Consider the following 23,604-nt stretch of genomic DNA (forward strand, 5'->3'; position numbering starts at 1 on the left):
TATCAGTGACTTTTTTTCTATCTTTTAAACTAGAGCTATTTATAACACTTCTCTTTATGCTCTGACATCTGACCAACTAATAATTTATCTATTTGGCCATTTTGTAATTTTCCCCACCATGTTACTCAGGATCACCACTTAGCCATCTGACATTTAAAAATTTGGCTTTGGTTTTTGTGACTGGTGCTACTTCTGTCTTCGTTAATTTTTATCCTAAAGAAAACTAGCCCAGAAGCTCTTCATTCACTGCATACTCTAATCTACTGCCAATGGTTTTGTGTAATAATGCAGTGGATTCCCAAGAAGCAATTCTAAGATAATTTTTAATAAGCTTGGGCACAACTCATTCTTGGCAAATCCTCTAAAAAATCCCTCAGTTAATGCTTTATCACGGCATAGTCAGAACCTCTCAACTTTTCTTTTACCTCTTTGCCCCGTTTGGGACAAATAAGGTAACAGTATCTCCCATCACAATCAGTTGTTATGTCTTACAGTCTCTCTGTGCTGTCCTGACATCCTGTGTGTATATAGTGCTTCTGTGAGGCCTTTAAAGACTCTGTGCCATTACAGACTAATGACACATCCTGAGCTCCAGAGTGAATCTCATCTGAGACCAAATGGACTGTTTTTATCTCTTCAGTGGAGTTCTTTTTTCTATCTTTCTTGAGGCAGTAATCTTCAACCATGGATTATCAGTGTCTCTATTCACAGCGTTTCAAATTAAAGCACAGCTTGGTCTTCTGAAAAAAAAATTGTTAATGTCTTTGTGGGCTGAGATATAAAATCAATAATAAGTTCAGTTCGTGATTAAATCTTTTTAAAGCCAACTGGAAAACGTTTAAAATTCACGTGCTTGCAAGCCGTCATTAAATATTGGTTCCAGGGTTTTTGGAGTAAGTTTGAGAAATGCTTTTTCCCAAACCTTTTGGGGCTCAGTGAGGCTGAAAAAACCAGGTGCATCCAAGATCTGATTTCACAGAAAGATTTACTGCTTTACAAACACAAACATGATACTTGGTCTTAATAGAAAAATGACATCAGATACACCCAGAATATGTTTGGTATTGGGATAGCTGCCAGTATGGCACAAAACATAGGATTTTAGAAGCAGGGAGTCATGAAAATAAACTGTATCTTATATTTTGGTACATCAGGAACACTTGTTTGAACACACATTTGTTTGCTTGAATAAGCCCTTCAGTACTCTAAATGTAAAACTTTAATAATTGTCTCGGGCTCTGACTTTAGTGTTTGATCTAAATGTGTTCTAAATGACATTTCATACGTCTGACTAGTGCACTTACTGTTATGTACAGAATTTAAAATGTGATGGTTTTAGTATAAAATTTGGTTTGATACATGATATAAACTATTCAAAATTGTATATTTAAAATCAAGGAAATGTTTTTGTGAACTATTTCTACTGAAGAATGTATTTAAATTAAAATAATTAAAAATAAACAACATGAAGCAGTCATCTGTTAAGTGGACAGGTCAGTTATCTGAGCTTGTGTGAGTAACTGGCACACCAATTGAATAACTTCACCACAGACCTCAGAAGCATAACCATTTAAGAAGACTTTGTAAAAAAGTGCCAACTTGAAGATGAGAGTTGGCACTTTGCAACTAGTTCCTAAAGGAGCTGTGTGCCCTGTTCTAAAGGAAAATCCAGTTACTTAATGATAGGCCTTTCCTGTCTTGATGCTGAATTCCAAGTCTCTTATGATCCAGAAATGCCAGGCTGGTATGTTTCAAATGCACTGGGTGTGAATTGCCCCTTGCACTTGCCCATCCCTTTTCCGGTTAAATCTTTTCACATAGCTGCTGCTGCTCCTGAGAAGTCCATCTCCTGGTCGGAGGCGCCCTCTCAGGACCTGAAGCAGAGCTGTAGGTAGCTGCCTTCTCTTATGGTAGATGTGGCCCATCACAATATACCTGCTGCCTGAAAAAAAAAAAAAAAAAGCCAAAATATAAATTCATAGTTATCTTTCAAATACCACGTAACAATAAGAAAATGTAAGGCTTTTAAGAAATGCCTAAGCTTGACTCTCTTATCTTGCTGCACATGTTGAATCTCAGACATTTAAACCTCAGACAGCAGGTGGAAATAGCCTAGTGACCTTTATAAGATAATCAGATTACTCAGCCTGTAAACAGCCAGCACTAGAAACAAAGGTCCTAATCACAACAGTGCCAGCAGTATTTTACAGAGAACATCTCTAGAAAGACGTGGGAGTGGGCATTACCCGCCCCCCCCCAAACACACGCGCCCAGCAAAAGACGTCTCTAAACTCAGTTTTAAAAGCCCCTTAGGCATCCTGTCTGGCAACGGTGTTTCGTCATTCACTCCACTTGTCAACAAATATTGAGTGCTTGCTTTGTGCCAATCCGCTCAGTTCCCATCTTTAACCGGAGGCGCTGATGGAATTTAAATCACAGAGTGGCCGAAATAATACCTGTCTTCTAAATTCTATTCATTTTAGAATAGCCCTCCCCCCCCAAAAAAAGGTACTGGGGTAACTGATAGAGACCGGGCTGTGGCATGTCAAAGTTACAATGGTGACATAAAGAACATATATAAAATGATCACTTAGATCAGTTTTAATACCAGGTTTAAATTCTGGGCATGGCTTATTGCAACTAGAGGAGTCTAGGGCTAATATGTGGACTCGGAAGAAAAACCCGTCCGGAGTGATGTACAGGCGGTTCATCTTGTACAGCCCGTCCCGGTCCACCAGCAGAGTCACCAGCCGGATCCCTGTACCGAGGACGTCCACATCATGCACGATTCCGTTGACTGCTGCTTTCAAAAAACAAAGAGTTTGGAGAAATGCATAGCGCTCACATCCTCTTTCTCTCCCCAGTGCGTTTCTAACAAATCACAAAATAGTCCACACGGCTCTGGGGCTGCAGGACCGAGTGGGTGGGTTTCTCTAGGGTTTGGTTTAGGGGTCCCGATGCACAGCCCGGCGCTCTCGGCTCGGAAAGGCTCGCCCCGCGGCCTGGGCTCGGCCGCCCGGGCCCGGGAGGAGCTGCGGGCGGGGCTCACCGAACTCGCTGGCGCAGTAGGACTCGCGTTCGTCCAAGTCCGCCCTGCAGGCGCGCGCGCAGGGCTCGGCGCCGGGCTCCGCATCCTCCCTCCGCTGTGGGCTGAGGCGCGGCGGCGGCGCGGGCGCGGGTTCCGGGGGCGGCGCGGCGGCGCGCGGCCGGTTGGGGTGGGCGGGGCCGGCGGGGGCCTCGGCGGCGCGCGTGGGAGGCCGCGCGGCCGGGAGGCGCAGGGCCCGGGCGCGCGCGCGCCGCGGGGAGTCCTCCAGCGCGGGCACGCGGCGCGGCGACGCACGGTTCTCGGCCTGAGAGAGGCGCGGGCTCGGCGGGCCGGCGGGCGCGCGCGCGGCCTCCCGGAAGCCGGCCCGGTTCTCGGCGGCCGGCTGGGGCTTCCGGCGCCGCAGGTCGGACCAGGCGCGGGGAGCGGCCTCGGCTGCGCGCGGCCGTCGCGGGGTCTCGGGGACTGGCTGCGGCCGGGGCCCAGGCGTCTCCGCACTCGGGCCGCCGCCGGGGTCGGGCTTCCGGTTGTGGGGCGGCGAGGCTGTAGGGAGAGAAGAGGAGAGGCCGGGGAGGCCGTCAGGGTAGGAGAGGCCGGGGAGGCTGAGAGGAGAGGGGAGGGGTGGGGAAAGGGGACACTGAGAGGGGAGGGAAGGGGACGGTGGTGGGGGGAAGGGGAGAGGCAGAGAAGAGAGGGGAGGGAGGCCGAGAGGAGGGGAGGGAGGCCGAGAGGAGGGGAGGGGAGGCGAGGCCGGGGAGGCTGAGAGAGGAGGGAAGGCGGGCAGAGATGAGGCTGTGGAGGGGAGGAGAGGCCGACAGGGGGGAAGAAGAAATGGCTCTGGGAGGGGAGAGGAGATGGGGGACAATGTAAACGCAGCGTACACCTGCGAGAGGCGACGTGGAGAGGGCAGCAGACATGGAAGTGAAGGAAAGAGAACGGGAGGAGGAAGAGGAAGGCGCCCCGGCTTGTGGTGAGCACAGGTTTCCTAGGCCCCAAGAAGACGGAGATGAGGGTCTTGCCCTCTAAGAATGAGGGCAACTAAGAACATTTTTCTCACCACATGGGAACATTTCATTTTGTTAAGGAAGCTTTGCAAATCAATAGCTTTTCAAATTACAACCACCTATTTGTTCTAGGACTAAAGATAACTGACAACTTTGGTTAAATAACAAACTCTTTTGCCCTTTCTTTAATATATATGTAAACATCCGCCTTTTTGCTATGTACAGTTTGTTGAGAAAGTACCAAGAGCAAACCCCAGGGGGAAAGGTCTCATATTACAGGTTCTCCTAATTGTTTAAGCGCCCCTGACAACAGAACTATTTGGTTTTCCCATCCGTGTTTACACTGTCATCTTGGTCTGTGCAGAGTCGAGCATCTGTGAGTGGATTTTTATCTGGCTTCTTGGACACCACTTAGTAGTAAACCACAGCTTAGAAGGAGGTTTAAAGCGTGGCTGGGCGCAGAGGCCCCTGGTTAAGTGTAAAAGCACCCGCATCGCTTACACTGCCCGACCCCCACCCCTTCCCAAGGTGGAGGAAAAGCTCCTGAATGGCAAACGGCATGAAAACAAATTTTTGAAATTATTCGTGATTTTCCCCAGCTCTGCAGGCAGGTTGGTGAGCAAACTTCAGCAAGCTTAAAATCTGGGCCAATTCCCATGCCCAGTTACACAATATCACCTCTCCGTTTGCCTGGGTCCCAGTGCCCTCCAGACGGGCACAAGAGCCCATCTTTTTTTTTTTTTTTTTTCCCTATTATTTTAACGGCTGGTTTTCAGCATTTCTCTCTGGCATCGAAGAGCTTGGTCTGCCCATTTGCAGTTCTTGCAACACTTCATTTAAAGTGATTTATCTTGCCAAATTGACAGTCTCCTTTAAAATCAGCTTTCACCCAGCAATAATAGCTGGTTATAGTTCATGTTTTTGCAGAGAGGTTGATTCTGGCTCATTATGTTCAACTTTGCCCATACACAGCTGAATAAAGTTCTGGTGGATATCCAATTCCTGACTGTCAACTGTTGACCTCACAACTGCTTCCCCATTGATATCACCATCTGTTGTCATGGGAAAGATTGTCTGATATTTGGGTTAAATGCCACTGAAGTCATTCAGTTTCCATGTGGAAAAATAACCCAAAGTAAATTACCCTGTGAGGTGCGGAAGCTATTTTTCCCAGAGATAGTGAATCAAACAGAACATCCAAATAAAAGCCAGACAAAAACACCTCCCCGCAGAGAACCTCTTATTTCTTCATTCCCTCAGTAATTTTCATCTCAGGCATGAAATTGTGTGTGTGTGTGTGTGTTTTAAAGACTCAGGTGTCCCAAGGCCATTGGTTGCGGCTGGAGGGAGAGGGGAGAAAGGTCCGATTTCGGCTCCCTCCGCTCCCAGCCCCGGTGGGGCGCACCCAGCTCCTCGGATCGCCGGCGGGACGGGGACCCGGGCGCTGGGCGGACCCCGCGCTCCTCCGGGCGCCCGCCGCCCGCCGCGTCCCGCGAGCCCGGCCCGCACGGCTCCCGAAAGGCGCGCCGCGACCCCTTTTGACACTTTCCCTCCTCTGTGATGGAGCAACTACTTAACATGCAAAGTTTCTCCAGCCTGCCCGGCTCGCTCGAGATCATTTCAGTAGCTGAACAACTGGCTTCATTCCGATAAAGGCTGCCAAGACACACACAATCTTGGGGACACATTTTGCTCCTTTGGAACACGAACACGGACCTGGAATCTCCTCTCTGGCAAGCCCTGACCCCTTTCTCGTCCCGCCCTTCATCGCGCCCTCTCCCCAGCTCGCCCCCGGATCCCAGCCCCTCTCCCAGGGCTCAGCGTTTCATCGATCTTACCTTTTCTCTCCGCCACTGGGGCTTCGGGAGATGATCCAACGATCAAACAGAGGAGCCAGAAAGCTCTAGCTGTCATGTTTGTAGACACGGTTCCCAGGCTCTAAAACTGAGCCTGGGCTTTTGCTCTTTCTCTCCCCCCACCCATTCTCCACCCCCCCACCCCCGTTCATGCTAATGAGGGGCAGCCTTTGGGGAAACGGGAATCACTCACTGAACAGACCATTGGAACAAAACCGAGCTGCAGGGATTTCTCCCACCTCCTTAGGGGGACGAGCACGTGGCCTCTCAAAGTTGTCCCTGGGAACGTCTGTCCTGCGATCTGTGGGCAATGAGAGCATCAAAACCTACACTTTAAACCCGTGTGGGTTTTGCGGGCCGGGGTTGGGTGGAGGAGAGGGTGGGGTGGCCAGTGGAGAGGAGAAGGATGTTGAGGGGCTGAGGGACAGGATGGGGGAGTGTGAGTGGTAGGGAGATTTGTCTAGATTAAGTCAACAACAAATAGGCAAATTAGAGCTTAAGACAGTTTGGGCTTGTGGAAAGGAGGAGATTCCAGATGACAGTAAATTCATCCCAGATTGTCTCAGGGATTCTGAGAGGAACCAAGTCACTACATCCTAGGTCTGGTTACACTGTTTTACTATATATACAATATTTATATTCTAGAATCAGAAAGGAAAAAAGCCTCAGTAAAATAGCTTTTCTTTTCCCTCCCCCTGTCCCCAGTTGAAATTGGTAGCAGGTTGGCTAGATTCATCAAGCCCATGTGAGTGCCTTTTACCCACCAGGAGCTAGAGAATAAAAAAGTAAAAATCCTTCCCAGCTCTCTAATGATGGCTCATTTCCTCAAGAAAGGTGGATTGTTTTTTTTTCTTTCTTTCTAAGAAAAACTCATTCACTACTTAGGTCTGAATTCTTGAAATGGCTCTGTATATTTGTCCTGAGCTAAGGACCCTGTCCCTCAGACTGAACAGAAACAGCATTCACCAAAGGGGGAAGTAAGCTCACCATAGTAAACCCAGAGCCTTACCAACATGCATCTCATTTCAACAGCTTCAAATCCAAAAGGAAGGGGAAATGCATTGAGATGAAGGCATTTTTATCTGAAGCACATGAGCCAACAGTGAGATGCAACTGCTAAAAGAAATAACAAACTTTTGCTGCACTAATATCTTATGTCTCAAAGATAATAGTGCTAGTGGACCGATCAGATTTGGGGTGGGGGGGATCATGTTTTCAAGAAAGACACTGGAAAGGTAGAAGGAAAACAACTGGGTGGTGAGAGGGCTGGAATCCATCATGGTCAAGTTCTTTTGGAGGAACTGAGAATAGGCAGCCTAGGCACAGAAAAACATTTGTTACATTTTGGGAAAGAACCAGTAAGTAGAAGTTATGAAGTGACAGGTTTAATTTCAGTTTAAGAAACAATATTCTAACAACTGAGATCTCCAAGAAAGCAGGCTGCTTTGAGGTGTTGTGACAATGAGGTCCTGGGCATTGGGGGGGGCGGGTATCCAAAGAGAACGTGACTCAGGGATACTGTAGAACAGGTTCCTGAATCCGGTGTGTGTTGGTTTGAGGGATGTGGTGAGATAAATGTGTTCTAGGGAGGAGTTGGCTGTCTAGTCACAGGCTGACAATATGTTGGAGGGGGTCACTATATCTGTAGTCTGGTTCTCAACTTTCCTCAGCTTGAAACTCAGTTTTGTCAATGGATTAGATTTGTGGGACCAACTCATGTTAACCAAACTCATAAAAAGAAGATGTATAAACCAGAATGTCACTTATTAATTTGTAATAGGATATAGCAAAGGTGATTCAGAGGTCTAATTATTAATCAGGAGATTGCCTGTTGAGCACTAAATCAAATTGCAGTTGAAGGTGGGCTAATCTTCCCTCATCTGAGTTTTAGAGGAGCAAATTCTCTATTTCCTCCAAAAGAGTATATCTCTTCGGTCACTGCAAGGCTTGGGTACACCAGAGTCAGTGTCTCCAGATTCTGGCCAAGACCAAAAAACACTGAAATTCGTGCTTTGTGGTTTATAATTTATAGATGTCCTTAGATCCCCTTCTTTGACGTACTCTTTAAGTCAAGTGGAATAAAATTAACTAGGCTTAAGCTTTCTCAGTTACAACCACATCTCAGACATAGCTGCCTGAGATAATATTCAAGTCACCCAGATCCAGTTTGGGGTGTTCCCGAAACTCTTCTGTTGCAGGAATGTTGTGAATGCCCTGAAGCCCACACCCTGAAATGTAGAGGCAGAGAGCTGACTGGAAGACTCCTCGAGGCTCCCAGGGTGGCACCAGCCTGGAAGAACTTGCCAGGGTCCAAGGCTGTGTCTTGGGCAGCACATGGCTTGCAGGAGCAGAAGCCATATTCATGGTGGAAAGCACAGAGAGCTCGAAGAGACTGAACTGCGTAAGTCAGAATGCCACTTTATTAATTTACAACAAGAAATCGACTCAGGCAGACCTGCAGGCTCGTGTCAGCCTGGCTAGCGTTCTCTTTCTAAAAACAAGTCACCTGAGAAGCCAAATTACCATCAGAGTGCTTGGTAAGCCAGAGCACAGGGAGTTCGTCCTACAACTGGAATGTTTAAAGGTATTTGTTTCTCATAACCTAATATGTCCACCTTTACGTGCCTATCTTCCACGTGTCAGGTGGAAGAACCTAAGAGCCTAATTGCCTCCCTCTCCCCTGCCAATTTCTGGCATTTTGAGTGTATCTTTCTGCTTTGCAAGTAATTGTTGAGCATCTACTGTGCGTTGTATAGTAAAGGATTTGTGCCAGGTTCCTGGCATGGAGCTTCTAACTCTTGGAATCTCCCAAGTGATGGAAGCGTCTTAATGATTCACGAGCCGCCTGGATTACACCTGAGTTTATGCTAATGCAGTGACTCTTGGAGGGCCCCTTGATAGCTTTGGGCTGGGAGCTGGTCATCAGAAAGACCAACCATGTAATTAGAGGGTTGGGACTTTGAGCCTGCCTGACCTCCAGGGGGCGGAGAGAGTCTGGAGATTGCGTTCAATCAGATGGTCAATGATTTAATCCATCATGCCTGCTTAATGAAGCCCACTGACAGCTCAGTGGAGCTTCCTGGTCAGTGGCCACATTGATGTGCTAGAAGGGTGATGCGCTGTGATCCATGGAGAGAAAACCCTGAAGCATCTGGGACCCTCCCAGATCTTGCCCTCTGTGTCTCTTCATGTGGCTGGGTCTGATTTGTACCCTTTATAATAAAACTTTGATTGTAAGTAGAGCACTTTCCCGAGTTTTGTGAGTTGCTGTAGAGAATTATCAAGCCTGAGAGGACTCTTGAGAACCCCTAGATTTATACCCAGCTGTCTGAAATGAGAGCAGTCTTGTTCTGGGTCATCTGCCCTTTACCTAGTGAGGCCTGCGCTAACCCTGAGTGGTTACTGTCAGAACTGAATTGCAGCCCACCACTTGGTATCAAAACACTATGTGCCCTGGGAATTCCCTGGCGGTCCAGTGGGTAGGACTTGGCGCTTTCACTGCCAGGGCCCAGGTTCAATCCCTAGTTGGGGAACTAAGATTCCACAAGCTGTGCAGCACGGCCAAGGAAAAACAAAAACAAAGAAACACCATGTGCCAGGCGTTTTAGAAGCTGGAAATACCCATCGTCATCATCTTTCTTCAAAAAGAGTACAATACTGTTGCTCTGGTCCCCAGTACGTAAATTAGGGTCATGTTCTAGTTCGAGTTCAGGACCATCCTGATTGGGGCCGAGGTCTCCCCAGATTCTTCAGGCTTTCACAGATAGCTGCTAGGTTTACTCCCACAGGCACCAGGCTAGATCCTGGAATACTGGGACATAAATCCTCCCCTCAAGTGGCTGACAGACTGCTGTGGGGAATAACGTTCCGTTATAGTGTTAAGTGCAATATTAAAAGGCTACAGGAGACATCACATAAACTCTGGTTTGAAGAATGACTGGGACTCACCAGAGAGACCAAGGAGGGCAGGCATTGCAGGCTGGGACAACAGCACATGCAATGGCACCGGGGTACAAGAGAGCATGTGAATGTACCCAGGCCCAGGAAGCATGGTGGCACGCTAAGGAAGGAGGCCCAGTGGGGGAAGATGCTGAGAGCCTCAATGCCCTATAGGTGGACTCTCCACAGACAATGGTCAGTAGCTGCTTTTTATTTTTTAATTTTATTTATTTAATTTTTAAAATTTATTGGCCATGCCACTCGTCTTGTGGGATCTTAGTTCCCCGACCAGGGGTCAAACCCAGGCCCTCGGCAGTGAAAGCACCGAGTCCTAACCACCAGACCTCGAGGGAATTCCCTAAGTAGCTGCTTTTTAATTCTTGATTTTGTTTTCCTATCACTCTACGTTACTCTAATGAAAAATTTGGAAAATAAAAATAGAGTAGACACAAGAACTACCACCATCAGTCACTTCCCTGGTGGCGCGGTGGTTAAGAATCTGCCTGCCAATGCAGGGAACACGGGTTCGATCCCTGGTCCGGGATAAATCCCACATGCGCGGAGCAACAAAGCCCGCGAGCCACAACTACTGAGCCCACATGCCACAACTACTGAAGCCTGTGTGCCTAGAAGCCTGTGCACTGCAATGAAGAGTAGCCCCCGCTTACCGCAACTAGAGAAAGCCCACCTGCAGCAGCAAAGACCCAACGCAGCCTTAATTAATTAATTATAGGAAAAAAAAAACAACAATCACTGCAATATTCCCATGTTTTTCCTTCCAGGCTCTTTCTTAGATACCATTTCACACAGATGCCATCAGAGGACCAACACTATTTTGGATCCTGTGTTGTTCACATGACACCATGACAAGGGCACCTCCCCATTTTACCTGTCAGGTATACAATTTTGTATTCAGCTTTTATTCAATGAAAATTAAAATATTATTACAAACTCTTTGTAGATACGAAATCTCATAAGTCCATAATATGTTCTCATTTAGACAAACCATCACTTGTGAACATTTTAGGCTGTTTTCAATTTTTGCTGTTGTAAAACGTTCCGTGTCCCCGTTAACAAAGGAATGAATGTATTGAGACATACTGAAATATTCTAGAGCAGGGTTTCTCCACCTCGGCACTACTGACATTTTGGGCAAGATAATTCTTTGTCATGCGTTGTTAACCGGTATCTCTGGCTTTATCTACTGGATACCAGTAGCGCCCCCCCACCTCCAGTTGTGACGATCTAAACTGTCTCCAGACATTGCGATGTCTCCTGGGTACAAAATCGTGAACGATAATCACTGCTAGACAGCAATGAAATTAAATGAGCTACAATTACAAAAGCAAAGTATAGATGAATCTCATAAACATGATATCAAGTAAAAGAAGTCCAACACAAAAGACTATATACTATGTAATTTCATTTCTATAAATTCACAAATAGACAAAATTAATCTATGGAGTTAAAAGTCAGGTTATGGGGCTTCCCTGGTGGCGCGGTGGTTAAGAATCCGCCTGCCAATGCAGGTGACACAGGTTTGAGCCCTCGTCTGGGAAGATCCCACATGCCGCGGAGCAACTAAGCCCGTGCGCCACAACTACTGAGCCTGCGCTCTAGAGCCCGCGGGTCACAACTACTGAGACTGCGTGCCTAGAGCCCATGCTCTGCAACAAGAGAAACCACCGCCATGAGAAGCCCGCGCACCACAACAAAAAAAAAAAAAAAAAAAAAAGTCAGGTTATGGTTATCCTGGGGATGGGTAGTGACTGGAAAGAATACAGAGGGGGAGGTGTTCTGTGGTGTTGAAATGTTGTATAGTTTGATCTACTAATTTTTTTTTTTAATTTATCTTTGGCTGCGTTGGGTCTTCATTGCTGCTCATGGGTTTCTCTAGTTGCCTCGAGCAGGGGCTACTCTTCCTTGTGGTGCATGGACTTCACATTGCAGAGCACGGGCTCTAGGCTCTCAGGCTTCAGTAGTTGTGGCATGCAGGCTCAGTAGTTGTGGCTTGTGGGCTTAGTTGCTCTGAGGCCTGTGGAATCTCCCCAGACCAGGGATCAAACCCGTGTCCGCTGCATTGGCAGGCGGATTTTTTTTTTTTTTTTTTTTTTTTGCGGTATGCGGGCCTCTCACTGTTGTGGCCTCTCCCGTTGTGGAGCACAGGCTCCGGACACGCAGGCTCAGCAGCCGTGGCTCACGGGCCCAGCCGCTCTGCGGCATGTGGGATCTTCCCGGACTGGGGCACGAACCCGTGTCCCCTGCATCGGCAGGCGGACTCTCAACCACTGCGCCACCAGGGAAGCCCAATACTCATCTTTTGATTGTGTCTTCCACGTATTTTATCTTCTCACTCATCATTTTTATCTTTATCTTTTTCCTTTTCATCCTGATTTCATTTTCAGAGCATCAACTATGCATTTGGCTCCTTCCAATAAGGAATTTAATCCTAAGAAATTATTATTAGTTAGTGCTTTTTTGTTGTTCATCCTATTGTTCTTTCATCTGTCTACTCCCTGCTTATAATTTCCTGATTCACAAAGACCATTTCTTGTGCTTTTGTGAAAATGTCTGTTTCTTGAAATTGTCTTCGGGATTCTTTGTCATCATTATTTGAGCTTTGCCTTCCTCTGAGCATTTTTAAGGGGAAAATAACATTCAGAAAGCTATTGAGGGACTTCCCTGGCCGTCCAGTGGTTAGGACTCAGCACTTTCACTGCTGTGGGCCCGGGTTCAACCCCTGGTCGAGGAACTAAGATCCCACAAGCCATGAAGGGTGGCCAAAAAAGAAAAAAGAAAAAAGAGAAAGCTATTGAAAATAATATAATGAATACCTGCATAAGCATGACCCAGTTTCCCAGTTTTATTAAATCTTAATAATTTTTTCCATATTTGCTTCATGTTTTTTTAATGTTAAAATATTACATATATAGTTAGTGGTAGCCAGTCTCCAGGATGACTGGTCCCCAGTGATCCCTACTTCCTGGTATTCATACCTTGTGTAGTCCCTTCCCACTACAAGTCCCCTGTAGTTGTAGCAGGACTGGTCAGAGTGACCAAGAGCATATGGAAAAAGTGATAATATACACTTCCAAGACTAGGTTACAAAAAGACTGAACTCTCACCTCTTTCTTTTAGATCGTTTCCTCTGGGGGAAGCCAGCTGCCATGTTGGGAGAACACTCAGGCAGTCTGTGAGAGGCCCACAGCAAGGAAGCAACTGAAGTCTTCATCCAACAGTCAGTGAGAAGCTGAGGTCTGCCAACAGCTAGTAAGTGAGCCTGAAGGCAGATCCTCTCCCAGCTGAGCCTCCAGATAAGACTGCAGCCCCAGTGCAGAGCTTGATGAAACCTCCCCCTGAGACACCTGAACCACCAGGTAAACCACTCCCAGATTCCTGGTCCAGAGAAAGTGTGAGTAATAATGTTCATTGTTTTAAGCTGCTAAATTTTGGGGTAATTCATTTTGTGGCAATAAATAACTAATACACAGTTGAAGGCCCCTTAGGCTCCTCCCTCATCCAATTTCTTTTCCTTCCCAGAGGTAATCATTATGCTGAACTTGGGGTCTCTACCATTCTCCTGGATGTTTTTCCTATTATGATTTTGTCAACTATAGTAAAAAGATATCTTATAAATTAATTTTGAGGGGTTTAAAAATTATAATTACATATTTTGGAACATTCCATATAAATATGCAATTCTAGTTCAATAAATCATCTCTGAAATGAATAATAAAATTGGGAAATCTTTCCCTTCTCAATTTGGGAACTGCCTTGTCTAATATTACAATGAAATGTAAAGGAAAATCTATTGTTAATAACAATAATAATAGCTGCCATCTACTGAGCACCGTTCCAAGTATTAAGTCTTTGTATAAACATATGAGCTTATACTTTTATTATCCTAGTTTAGGGATAAGAGAAAGGTTAAGTAACTTGCCCAAGGTTATACAGCTAGTAATTAATGAATTCCAAAACTATTAGCTACTACCAGTGCTATTTATATAAGGTAGAAATTAAAGAGAAGGGAAAAGATCCAATTGACATAAATGTAGCTGTTAGAAGGTTCCTCTGCAAATGGCCATGAGGTCTAAGTTGATCATCTTAACTGCCTTCTTCCATCATTTATTCCCTGTTCCTCCTACCCTCAGCTGGGCAGGGGTCTATGCCTGGTAAGGAGACTCAAAACTTTTTTCCTGTAGGGCCTGAGTTCTTGGTGGTCCTGTCTTTACTGGATTGTTGTACTTTCCCATTAACTGGGTCTTTGGGACAAGGGCACACTAAGATGTGCCCCCCAGTGAATCCTTGGATTCCAGACATTTCCTCTATCCTCCACTAAGTAGCAGACCGTTTTCCCGTTGGTAATCACATCGTTCACCAAGGCTTAGTTCAGGGACTGTCATACCTGGGGCTGCTATAACAAAGTACCACAGCCTGCATGGCTTAAACCACAAACATTCATTTCTCATAGTTCTGGGGCTGGAAGGCTGAGATAAGGGCATCAGTATGGCTAGGCTCTGGTGAGAGCTCTCTTCCTGGCTCCCAGATGGCTGCCTTCTTGCTGTCTCCTCACACGTCAGAGAGAGACAGACAGACAGACAGACAGAGTGCAACAGAGAGACAGAGAGGGACAGAGACATAGAAAGGGCTCTGGACCCTTCTTCGTTTTATAAGGACACTAATCCCATCCTGGGGCTGCACCTTCCTGACCTCATCTAAAAGCCTCACCTCCTGATACCATAACACTGTGGCTTCTACCCACCGATTTGGGGGTAACATAAACATTCAGCTCATAACAGTGACCTCCCCCCTTCTCTGCCTATTGATTCAGCAGCCTGAGGAGTCCCAGATGGCCAAGGGGCAGCCTCCGATCCAATTGAATGGAGCCATGATAGTATTTCCTGGCCTAAAGATCTCTCCACTGGGCACTAGAACCTCTAGACCCACTGAGTCTCAGATCACTGTCAAGGAAAGCAAAAAGGTTCTTCCAGGGAATTATTAGGGGTCATAGTGGGAGAAGCCACCCCTACCTCCTCTCCTTGGTTCCTGGACCTGCGCATTCTGGCAGTGTCTAAGTCCAGGAATGGTCGTGCTAGCAGAAGCCCTGCAGGCAAAGAAGACAAATCCATACCCAGAACACGTGTCTGTCCCTGTGAGGACGGGACGCTGTCCGCACATCCCAGTCTTACTGCGAACAAGGGATTATTGTTTTGCCTGTCAGGGTGCGACCCTCCCCTTGGAGAAGCGCCCTCTGCTGGCATTTCCTAAGATCTGCGTCCAGGAGCATCCTCTTCTAATTGGCATCTATCCGTGTTGGTTCCTCACTGCTTTTGGTAGCCCTTTCTTCTCCTTTTATTTGAGGAGTTGCAGATATCTCCTAGTTTCATTGATGGTGTTGTTTGTGGTTCTGCTTCTCATTCCCCTTGTGCTTTTGTAGGACTTTTCAAGAGGAGTGGAGAAAAATGGCAACTTTACCGTAGTTTGTATTTTTATTTTATTTTGTGTGTGTGTGTGTGTGTGTGTGTGTGTGTGGTACACGGGCCTCTCACTGTTGTGGCCTCTCCCGTTGCGGAGCACAGGCTCCAGACGCGCAGGCTCAGCGGCCATGGCTCACGGACCCAGCCGCTCCGCGGTATGTGGGATCTTCCCGGACCAGGGCACGAACCCGTGTCCCCTGCATCGGCAGGCGGACTCTCAACCACTGCGCCATCAGGGAAGCCCCTACTGTAGTTTTTAATACTGAAATCCGGTAAAATGTAAACGTATGATCATTCTGAATGTTAATATCATTGGCTTGTATTTTAATATTAATTCTGGTGTACTTTCTGACATTCTTAAATGAGTTTTGAAAATTTGGACTAATACAATACTAATATTGTACCCTTTGACCCACTCCTCACGTTGCCCCTGAGATTGCTTGGGGACAAAGGAAAAATGATAAAAAGGGGGACAATTAATAAGGCCCTAAAATGTTTTTCATGAGGTCCATCAATAATATAGTCATACCATCCCTGTTTGTCAAGCTTCTAAGGCAGTTCCTAGACAAGGGGCCAGATGATTCTTTGTTATGGGGCTAACCTGTGCATTGTAAGATGGCAAGGTTACCAGGTCTGCCCAGAAGTGCAGGAGGCTAAATGAGTGTTATCCCCAATACCTGCCACCCCAGTGTTTTGATTTTTTTTTTTTTTTTTTTTTTTGCAGTACGCGGGCCTCTCACTGACGTGGCCTCTCCTGTTGCGGAGCACAGGCTCCGGACGCACAGGCTTAGCGGCCATGGCTCACGGGCCCAACCGCTTCACGGCATGTGGGATTTTCCCGGACCGGGGCATGAACCCGTGTCCGTTGCATCGGCAGGCGGACTCTCAACCACTGCGCCACCAGGGAAGCCCCACCCCCAGTCTTAATCAGTGGTGGAAGAACGGTCTCAGAACTGTCTCAGTGGGCCATTTAAGTTTAATAGTATGAGCCTAGTTGATGATAACAATGCATTGTAAAACTTTCAGACGGAAAGGAGAACGTTTTGTGGACCGTGTGTGTGTGTGTGTGTGTGTGTGTGTGTGTGTGGCAATTTTAAGTTATTAGTTCTTAAAATCGGAAGTTTTTAATGGAAGCAACTGGACCAAAAATCTGTCAGAGGATTTTGAGACTCATTAAAACGAAGTTGAATGAGAAAAAAAAAAAAAAAAACCCAGTCTACATCACCTAAAATCAACAGTCATGGTGGAACAATTAATATGGAATACTCAAAATAAAATGTACAACATTTGTGCTGAGGATAGGTGCTGGTGTTTTGCATGGATAGTTAGCATTCATGCCTCTTTTTCTTTTTAAGGAATTACCTCTTCCCCTTTTGGGGAAGAATTGGTGGGAGGGTGATTCCTTTGTGGCCCCATGAATCAACAGGAGAAAGTTGGGCCAATTGCAAGCTTTTCCTGGGAAACTTGATTCTGGAGCAAGTGACCCTAGGATGAAGAAAACTATCAGAGGCACCTATTGCAGGTCTAGGTGCATGACAAGCGGCAATGATGGCAGCAGTGGTGGCCTCCTGACAAGTGTCCCTGGCTCTGGGAGTCACTGTGCTTCCAGCTTCTTGCTTTTGGGGGGCCATTGGTGTGTCCTTATGCTTGCTGGTTCCCATGACTGGTCCTCCAGTTTTGCCCCCCTATTCAGTAGCACCTCCCTTCCCCATGTCTTTCCAATGAATTCTCATTTGCTTTGCTCACGTTGGGCTGGTTTGTTTCCATTGTTGGAAACAAGATGGAAGTAGCAAAGGAGATTGAGAAATTGACTGGAGGACTGAGAAAAACCACATTTTTCTGGAAGCCTGGGAAAAGTGTGTGTTTCAAGAAGAAAGGACCAGAAGCTTCCCTGGTGGCTCATTGGTTAAGAATCCGCCTGCCAATGCAGGGCACATGGGTTCAAGCCCTGATCTGGGAAGATCCCACATGCTGCGGAGCAATTAAGCCCGTGCGCCACAACTGCTGAGCCTGCGCTCTAGAGCCTGCGAGCCACAACTACTGAGCCCACGTGCCGCAACTACTGAAGCCCGCGTGCCTAGAGCCCGTGCTCTGTCACAATAGAAGCACCACAATGAGAAGCCCGCGCACCACAACGAAGAGTAGCCCCCGCTCGCCGCAACTAGAGGAAGCCCGCGCGCAGCAATGAAGACCCAACGCAGCCAAAAATAAATAAATAAATAAAGAATAAAAAGAATTTCAAACTTCAGGTCAAAGTCAAGCAAGAAAAGGACTGAAAGGTATTTCTTTAATTTGCCAATTAAGAGGTCCCTCTCCAGGAGGAGTGTGGCCGGCGACAGAGGAATGAAGGGAACATGGCAGGTGGAGGGAAGGAGACCCTGGGGACTCAGAAGCCGCCCTTGAGGCAACCTGACTGCATGGAGGGAGGTACCCAGGACTCATGCCAGGCGCCCAGGACCAAGGGTGAGCTTTTAAGGACTGGAGAATCTGTAGAATGTTTGGGGCTCAAAGGAAACAGCCAGTAGAGGCAAACGAAAGACATAGTCAAGGGGGGGAATTAACGGGCTTCCACCTTCTGAGTGTTTACTAAGTGTCAGACAAGTTTCCTGAGGAGAGAGGGGTTCAAAGCAAAATCTGAGGGAGGGACTGGCCTGGGACCGGAGGAGAGACATCTCTTCATGTGAGACAGAAGAGGGAAAACATGGGGGAGATGGCGGAGGTGAGGGAAGAGGAGAATGTGGAATTTGCATGGAATGACTTGAATGTGGGGCGTTCAGTAGGCATTGACTTCAGCCAAATGAACTATGGTGAATGAGTCACAAAACATCTGCCAGAGAGAAGGAGCTGGGCTGAGAGGAGAGGCTGAAGGAGAGAAATTAGGTGGGAGGGTCAGGTGAGCTTGCTGGAGGCTGAGCAGGCCAGTCAGAAGCCCAGAGAGGGGAGGACCTGTGAGGAGTTTGTCCTGCCCAGTCCTCAGGCTGAGTATTGTGTATGAGAGCAATCTTGCCTTTGGACCACGGAGACGTTGTCACTGTCCGTTGTCCCCAGATGCTGCCTACAGGTAGGAGGCAGGAGACAATGCAGCTCCGATTTTTTGAGCACCTACTGTAGCAAGGACCTAATGTGGCCGTCAGTGCTGAGGTACCAAGAATGCAGCTGGAAATTATGTCCTGGGCTTATTTATTTGTTCATGTGTTCCGGTTTTTAAATTCAGCACTACATTTCTAATCTTAAAAAAAGTGGGGGGTGCTTCCCTGGCGATCTAGTAGTTAAGACTCTGCGCTCCCAATGCAGGGGGCACGGGTTTGATGGGTGGTCCGGGGAACTAAGATCCCGCACGGTGTGGCCAAAAAAGAAAAAAGAAGGGTGGGGGGTAAAGGTATCAACTAAATTTCCCCATTGATTGTTTAGGGGTTTTTTTCTTTAATAAATTTTAATTTTGGAATAATTTCAGATTTACATGACAGTTGCAAAGATAGAACAGAGGGCTCCCATATACCCTTCACTCAGTTTCCCCTGATGCTAACATCTTACATTGCCAATGTACACTTGTTACAACTAAGAAATCAACATTGGCATACTGTTGGTAACTAAACTGCAGAATGTATTTAGATTCCACTGGTTTTTCCAGTAACGTCCTTTATCTTTTTCAGGCTCAAATCCAGGATACCACATCGCACTTCGTATTTAAGTTGTTTTTCAGAAGTAGGACTTACTCCTCGATATTCCTCTTGTACAAGTTTTAGAAGAAGAGTTTAAACTTTTCAAGCTAGTCAACTGAACCCGTCTGACAAACTTAAACTCTGATTGTATTTCTTTTATTACACTAATTTGCAAATTAAATACACACACACACACAAATCTTACGTTCCAACTACAATTTGTTGTTCATTATACTTTAGGGGCAGAAACCATAAATTATATTTATTATATTTGTATGTTTTAACACAGGTAAAAACACAGTTGCTGATATATTCTCCTTAGTACTAGAAATAAATGTTTGGACCCAGCACAGTTGAATCTGCTCACACACCCCTTGGGATAAGAATGGGGAGGAAGTTTTGCATGTGTGGCTGCCCATGATGAAACCCAATTTTTAAAAGACAGAAAAAGAAATGATGCCATCTGTCCAGTTGGCAGTTGCTGTTTCCTAAGGCTTTTCTCTTTTAAAGATCAGTATAAACGAAGCAAGAGTAAATGCTCCTCTTTTGGGTCAGATTTTAGCTTTCACTTGCAAGGTCTCAATTCCAGCGCTGTTAGAACTCGGAGATGCATTTCCTAATTTGTAAATAGGATAGCCCTCGAGATCGCTGTAGAGAAAGCGAAATTACTACATTTCAAAATCTACTTTCGTGCTCATCACTGCGTTTCTCTCCACCAAAACTAATCTCCGTGCGACCCAGATGGGACTCGAACCCACAATCCCCAGCTCCGGAGGCTGATGCCTTATCCATTAGGCCACTGGGTCACCACGGAATCCGGGTTCTCACACCGTCCCCTTACGCAATGCCATCATCGCGCACCGCCCTCGCGCTCTGCGGCCTCCCTTCCGGCGGTGTGTGATTTGGGAGCCGCCCCCAGTGCCTGCAGCACGCGCCTGCGCACTCCTGCGCCCTCGACCCGTCCCGCCGCCAGAGCCTCCGCGCGCATGCGCAGGGCCTGCCCCACCCCATTGCCCTGCAACTGCGTGGCCCGCACGCGGGCGGATTTGGGTGTCTCTGGGGGTGCTGTTTCCTCTTGGGTTTTCGGAAGGGTCTCAGTCCTGGCAGCATACTAGGCGCACTTGGTGGCGGGGGGAACTCTAAACAAAATTCCAATGCCTGGCCTCTCCCCGTTCTAATTACCAGGGCGGTCCCGGGCCTCTGCATTTTGCAGAGCTCCTGCGACCTTCCTCTGGGGTGAGGTCCTACCGCATCCCCCCAACCTTCCCGCCCCTAACATCTGCCTCCTTCCCTTTTTCCCCCTGCATTTATTCAAAGTACGTTAATTGGATAACATTATGTGCTGGGGGCTGTTGGGAGTTTCCAGGGTGAACAGGCTTTTCTTCAAATCTGCCCTCCTCCCCCACTCACCTACAAACATATTTCTCCCCATCTCTTCTTTCCCTCCGAATTGAAGGGAAAATAAATATAACGAGGTCCTTAAATACAAAATAATACGCATTTTGTTTTGTTTTTATCCTAAAGCTAGGTCTTCAATAGATTTAGAGATTTTCTGGTTCCATGTATAGTATCTGTATGCTTGTTGCATATAAAGGTGCTGCATTTGTTATTTTTAAAAATACACGATTTCGTTTTCTTCTTAGACACATAATACCTGTTCATTTTAAAATTGTATAAAATGGGGGTAAGCCAAACAAAAATTGAAATTGATTATAATTTTACCATTCAGAGTTAACCACTATTAACATTTTGGTGTGCATCTTTCAAATCTTATGTGTCTGTGTGTTATGTGTCAGTTTTATTACCTGTGGATCCTGAGTCATCCAGGAAATGGCTTTTTCACAAAAACTAGGACATTATTAGTGAATAATAATCATATAGCAGCGATGGTGCAGAAGCAATGATGGGTAAAACTGACACAGTGAATCAAGGCAGTGACACTAAGTTAGCAATAATCGTTATTCTTCACCTTTGTGCAATGGAGGGAGGGGAGGGAATTTGGGCCAGCTTCACTTAAGAACATCCTTGATGACACTATAAGAATTATTGATTTAAATCTCGACCCTTGAGTACACATCTTTTTAATATTTTGTGTGACAAAATGGGAATTATGCATAAATCACTTTTACCACAGAATTCAATGGTTGTCTCTTGAGGAAAACATTTGTTCAATGTTTGAGTTGCAGGTGAAACTGGCTGCTTTTTCAGTGGAACACAGTTCTTGAAAGAATGACTGACAGGTAAACTATAATTATTCAGACTTGGGCACACTTGGGTTTGCTTCTCTGGAGCAGCTTCATTCTCAGGCTCACATCATCACAGCATGCAGTCCACTGGAAGAGAGGGGATATCTCACAAAAGTCTCAGTAAATATTTTACTGCATTGTGTTACATCTTCATCACCAAATTCCTGTGTCTGGGGGATGGAATGTACTGATTGGCTTTGGCCAAACAGACCCTCTCCTGAATCTCCATCCAAACTACAATAGGAAGAGTTGGGGGTGTATGCTTTCCCAGGACAAGGTTGTATCTTTCAAAGGCAACTTTCACTTTTGACATTTTACTTCTGTTTCAGGTTATTTTCAGGTGCAAGCACAGAACAGTGGTCAGAGAGCACGGATCCTGGAATGAGATGGCCTGGGTTTGAATCCTGTCTGCCATTTACTCCTGTGCAAACCTGTACAAGTTACTTAACCACCCACTCTTCTGTGAAATGGAACAAATAATACTACTCCCTCACAGAATTGTGAAGATTAAATGTATTCATAAAGGTAAAACACTTAGAACAATTCTGGGCACATAGTACCCAATATTTGCAAGCAAAAGAAAACCCAGTTTGGGGCTTCCCTGGTGGCGCAGTGGTTAAGAATCCAACCACTAAGAATCCACCTGCCAACGCAGGGGACATGGGTTCGAACCCTCCTCCGGGAAGATCCCACATGCTGCAGAACAACTAAGCCCGTGCGCCACAACTACTGAGCCCGCGCGCCTAGAGGCCGTGCTCTGCAACAAGAGAAGCCTGCGCACCGCAACAAAGAGTAGCCCCCCTAGCTGCAACTAGAGAAAGCCCACGCACAGCAACAAAGACCCAACGCAGCCAAAAAATAAATTAAAAAAAAAAAAAAGAAAACCCAACTTAACGAGCTTAAACAACAAAGGAAATGTATTGGATGATGTAATTTCAAAGTCATATAATTGCAGCTTTCTGAGGTAAGGCAGGCTGTTGGTTTCTCTACGAATTCAGATTTCTAGGACTCACATCTCTCCGTTCAGAAGAACAGAGCCTGCTTTCCAACCTCTAATCATTAAACAAAAGGCACAGGCTTCCCAACTGGATGAATTTAGGTCACATGACTGCCCCAGAACCATTCACAGTAGCCAAGAGAATGCCTTGTAGTGACTGGTTTGGAGGTGAAATCCTTCCACATTTTTGCATTTAGGGAGATAGGATTGTGCTGATTGGTCAGGTGGGAGTAGAATCAACCTCCTATGACTCTCATAGCTGCTACACAATGAGTGAGGCTGGCAAAAGTGCCTGCGAGAAGGGATGAAGATCATTGTTTGAATTTATCTATAGTAAAAAATAAGCCAATACAGCTTTTCTTAAAAATACCCTTTTTAGAATACAGAAAAGTTGCAAAAAGACAACAAAGTGGCCCATAATCCTGAGGTTCTGATAACCATCATTGATGCTTTTTTAAACACTACAAGAAAATACAAACATTTGATTCAGAAATGTATAAAATATAGCATAGATCATTACTATAACAATTGACAAAATTTGAACACAGACTATAAGTAATCGCATCGAAGTTCAGTTGTCTTGAATTTGATGATTGTGTTGTGGTTATATAATAGAATTCTTACAAGATACGAGCCGAAATATTTAGGGGTAAAGGGACATGATTTCTCAGACTTGCTCTCAAATGGTTCAAAAAGTAATATGTAAAAGCCGTATATATCTATATATTTACATAGAGAAAGAAATAGTAAATGTGGCAGATGTTAACATTTGGCAAATATGGATAAAGATTTGCAGCTCTACTGTATTTGAAATTATTAAAAATAAGACTGGAGAAACAGGCATAATAAACCTTTTGTTACCATATTTGTGCCTTCTATGCAGTCTTTTATGACGCAAGTTAAACAACAACAACATCAACACCACCTAAAAAATGCAGCACATATCTGCCTTACCCCTCCCCTCCTTGATGGCCAGAAACCCCAGCCAAGTTCCTTCTGAGTCCTATCAGGGGAAAAATGCATAGCAATATATTTCTATATCAAGATTTTGAAAGAGAATTATTTTGGGAATCATTTGTGGTACTTGTTTAAGGCAAACATCCAGGGAAACTACCATCCACCGTACAGGCGTAAACCGACTGCTAAGAGCCAACGCTCCAGGCATGGCTGACTGGGAACTGGCCCTTCGCGCTGCATGCCGGGATCTGGAGTCTTTCCTCTCCGAACTGCAAGGCGCTCTGGGATAGCCCGGCCTCTCCCTTATCTCGCGATGCTATCCTCTCTTCTTCGGGGCCCTCTGACCCCCTCCCCAACGTGTTTTTCAAATCCACCAATGGGCGCATAGCGTAAGCTCGAACCAGCCAATCGGAATGCGGGGCC

At 46.1% G+C, this 23,604-nt stretch overlaps 1 protein-coding gene across 2 annotated transcripts; it reads right to left on the reverse strand.

Annotated features, from left to right (window-relative positions):
• Positions 1 to 966: 966 nt before the first annotated feature.
• Positions 967 to 6,187, reverse strand: LOC308607366 (UPF0450 protein C17orf58). Of its 2 annotated transcripts, none has more exons than XM_081219211.1 (4): positions 5,886 to 6,187; positions 3,050 to 3,586; positions 2,609 to 2,800; positions 967 to 1,942 (listed from the first exon to the last, which is right to left on the reverse strand). In XM_081219211.1, the coding sequence occupies exons 1-4, from the start codon at positions 5,959 to 5,961 to the stop codon at positions 1,752 to 1,754; spliced, it is 996 nt and encodes a 331-aa protein (XP_081075337.1). In that variant the 5' UTR covers positions 5,962 to 6,187; the 3' UTR covers positions 967 to 1,751. The 2 variants fall into 2 exon arrangements, with proteins under 2 accessions (XP_081075337.1, XP_081075338.1); XM_081219212.1 differs by having other exon boundaries at positions 6,097 to 6,163.
• Between the last annotated feature and the right edge of the window lie 17,417 nt (positions 6,188 to 23,604).

The sequence above is a fragment of the Mesoplodon bidens genome, assembly GCF_964165515.1.
Source record: "Mesoplodon bidens genome assembly, chromosome: 19".
NCBI lineage: Eukaryota > Metazoa > Chordata > Mammalia > Artiodactyla > Ziphiidae > Mesoplodon > Mesoplodon bidens.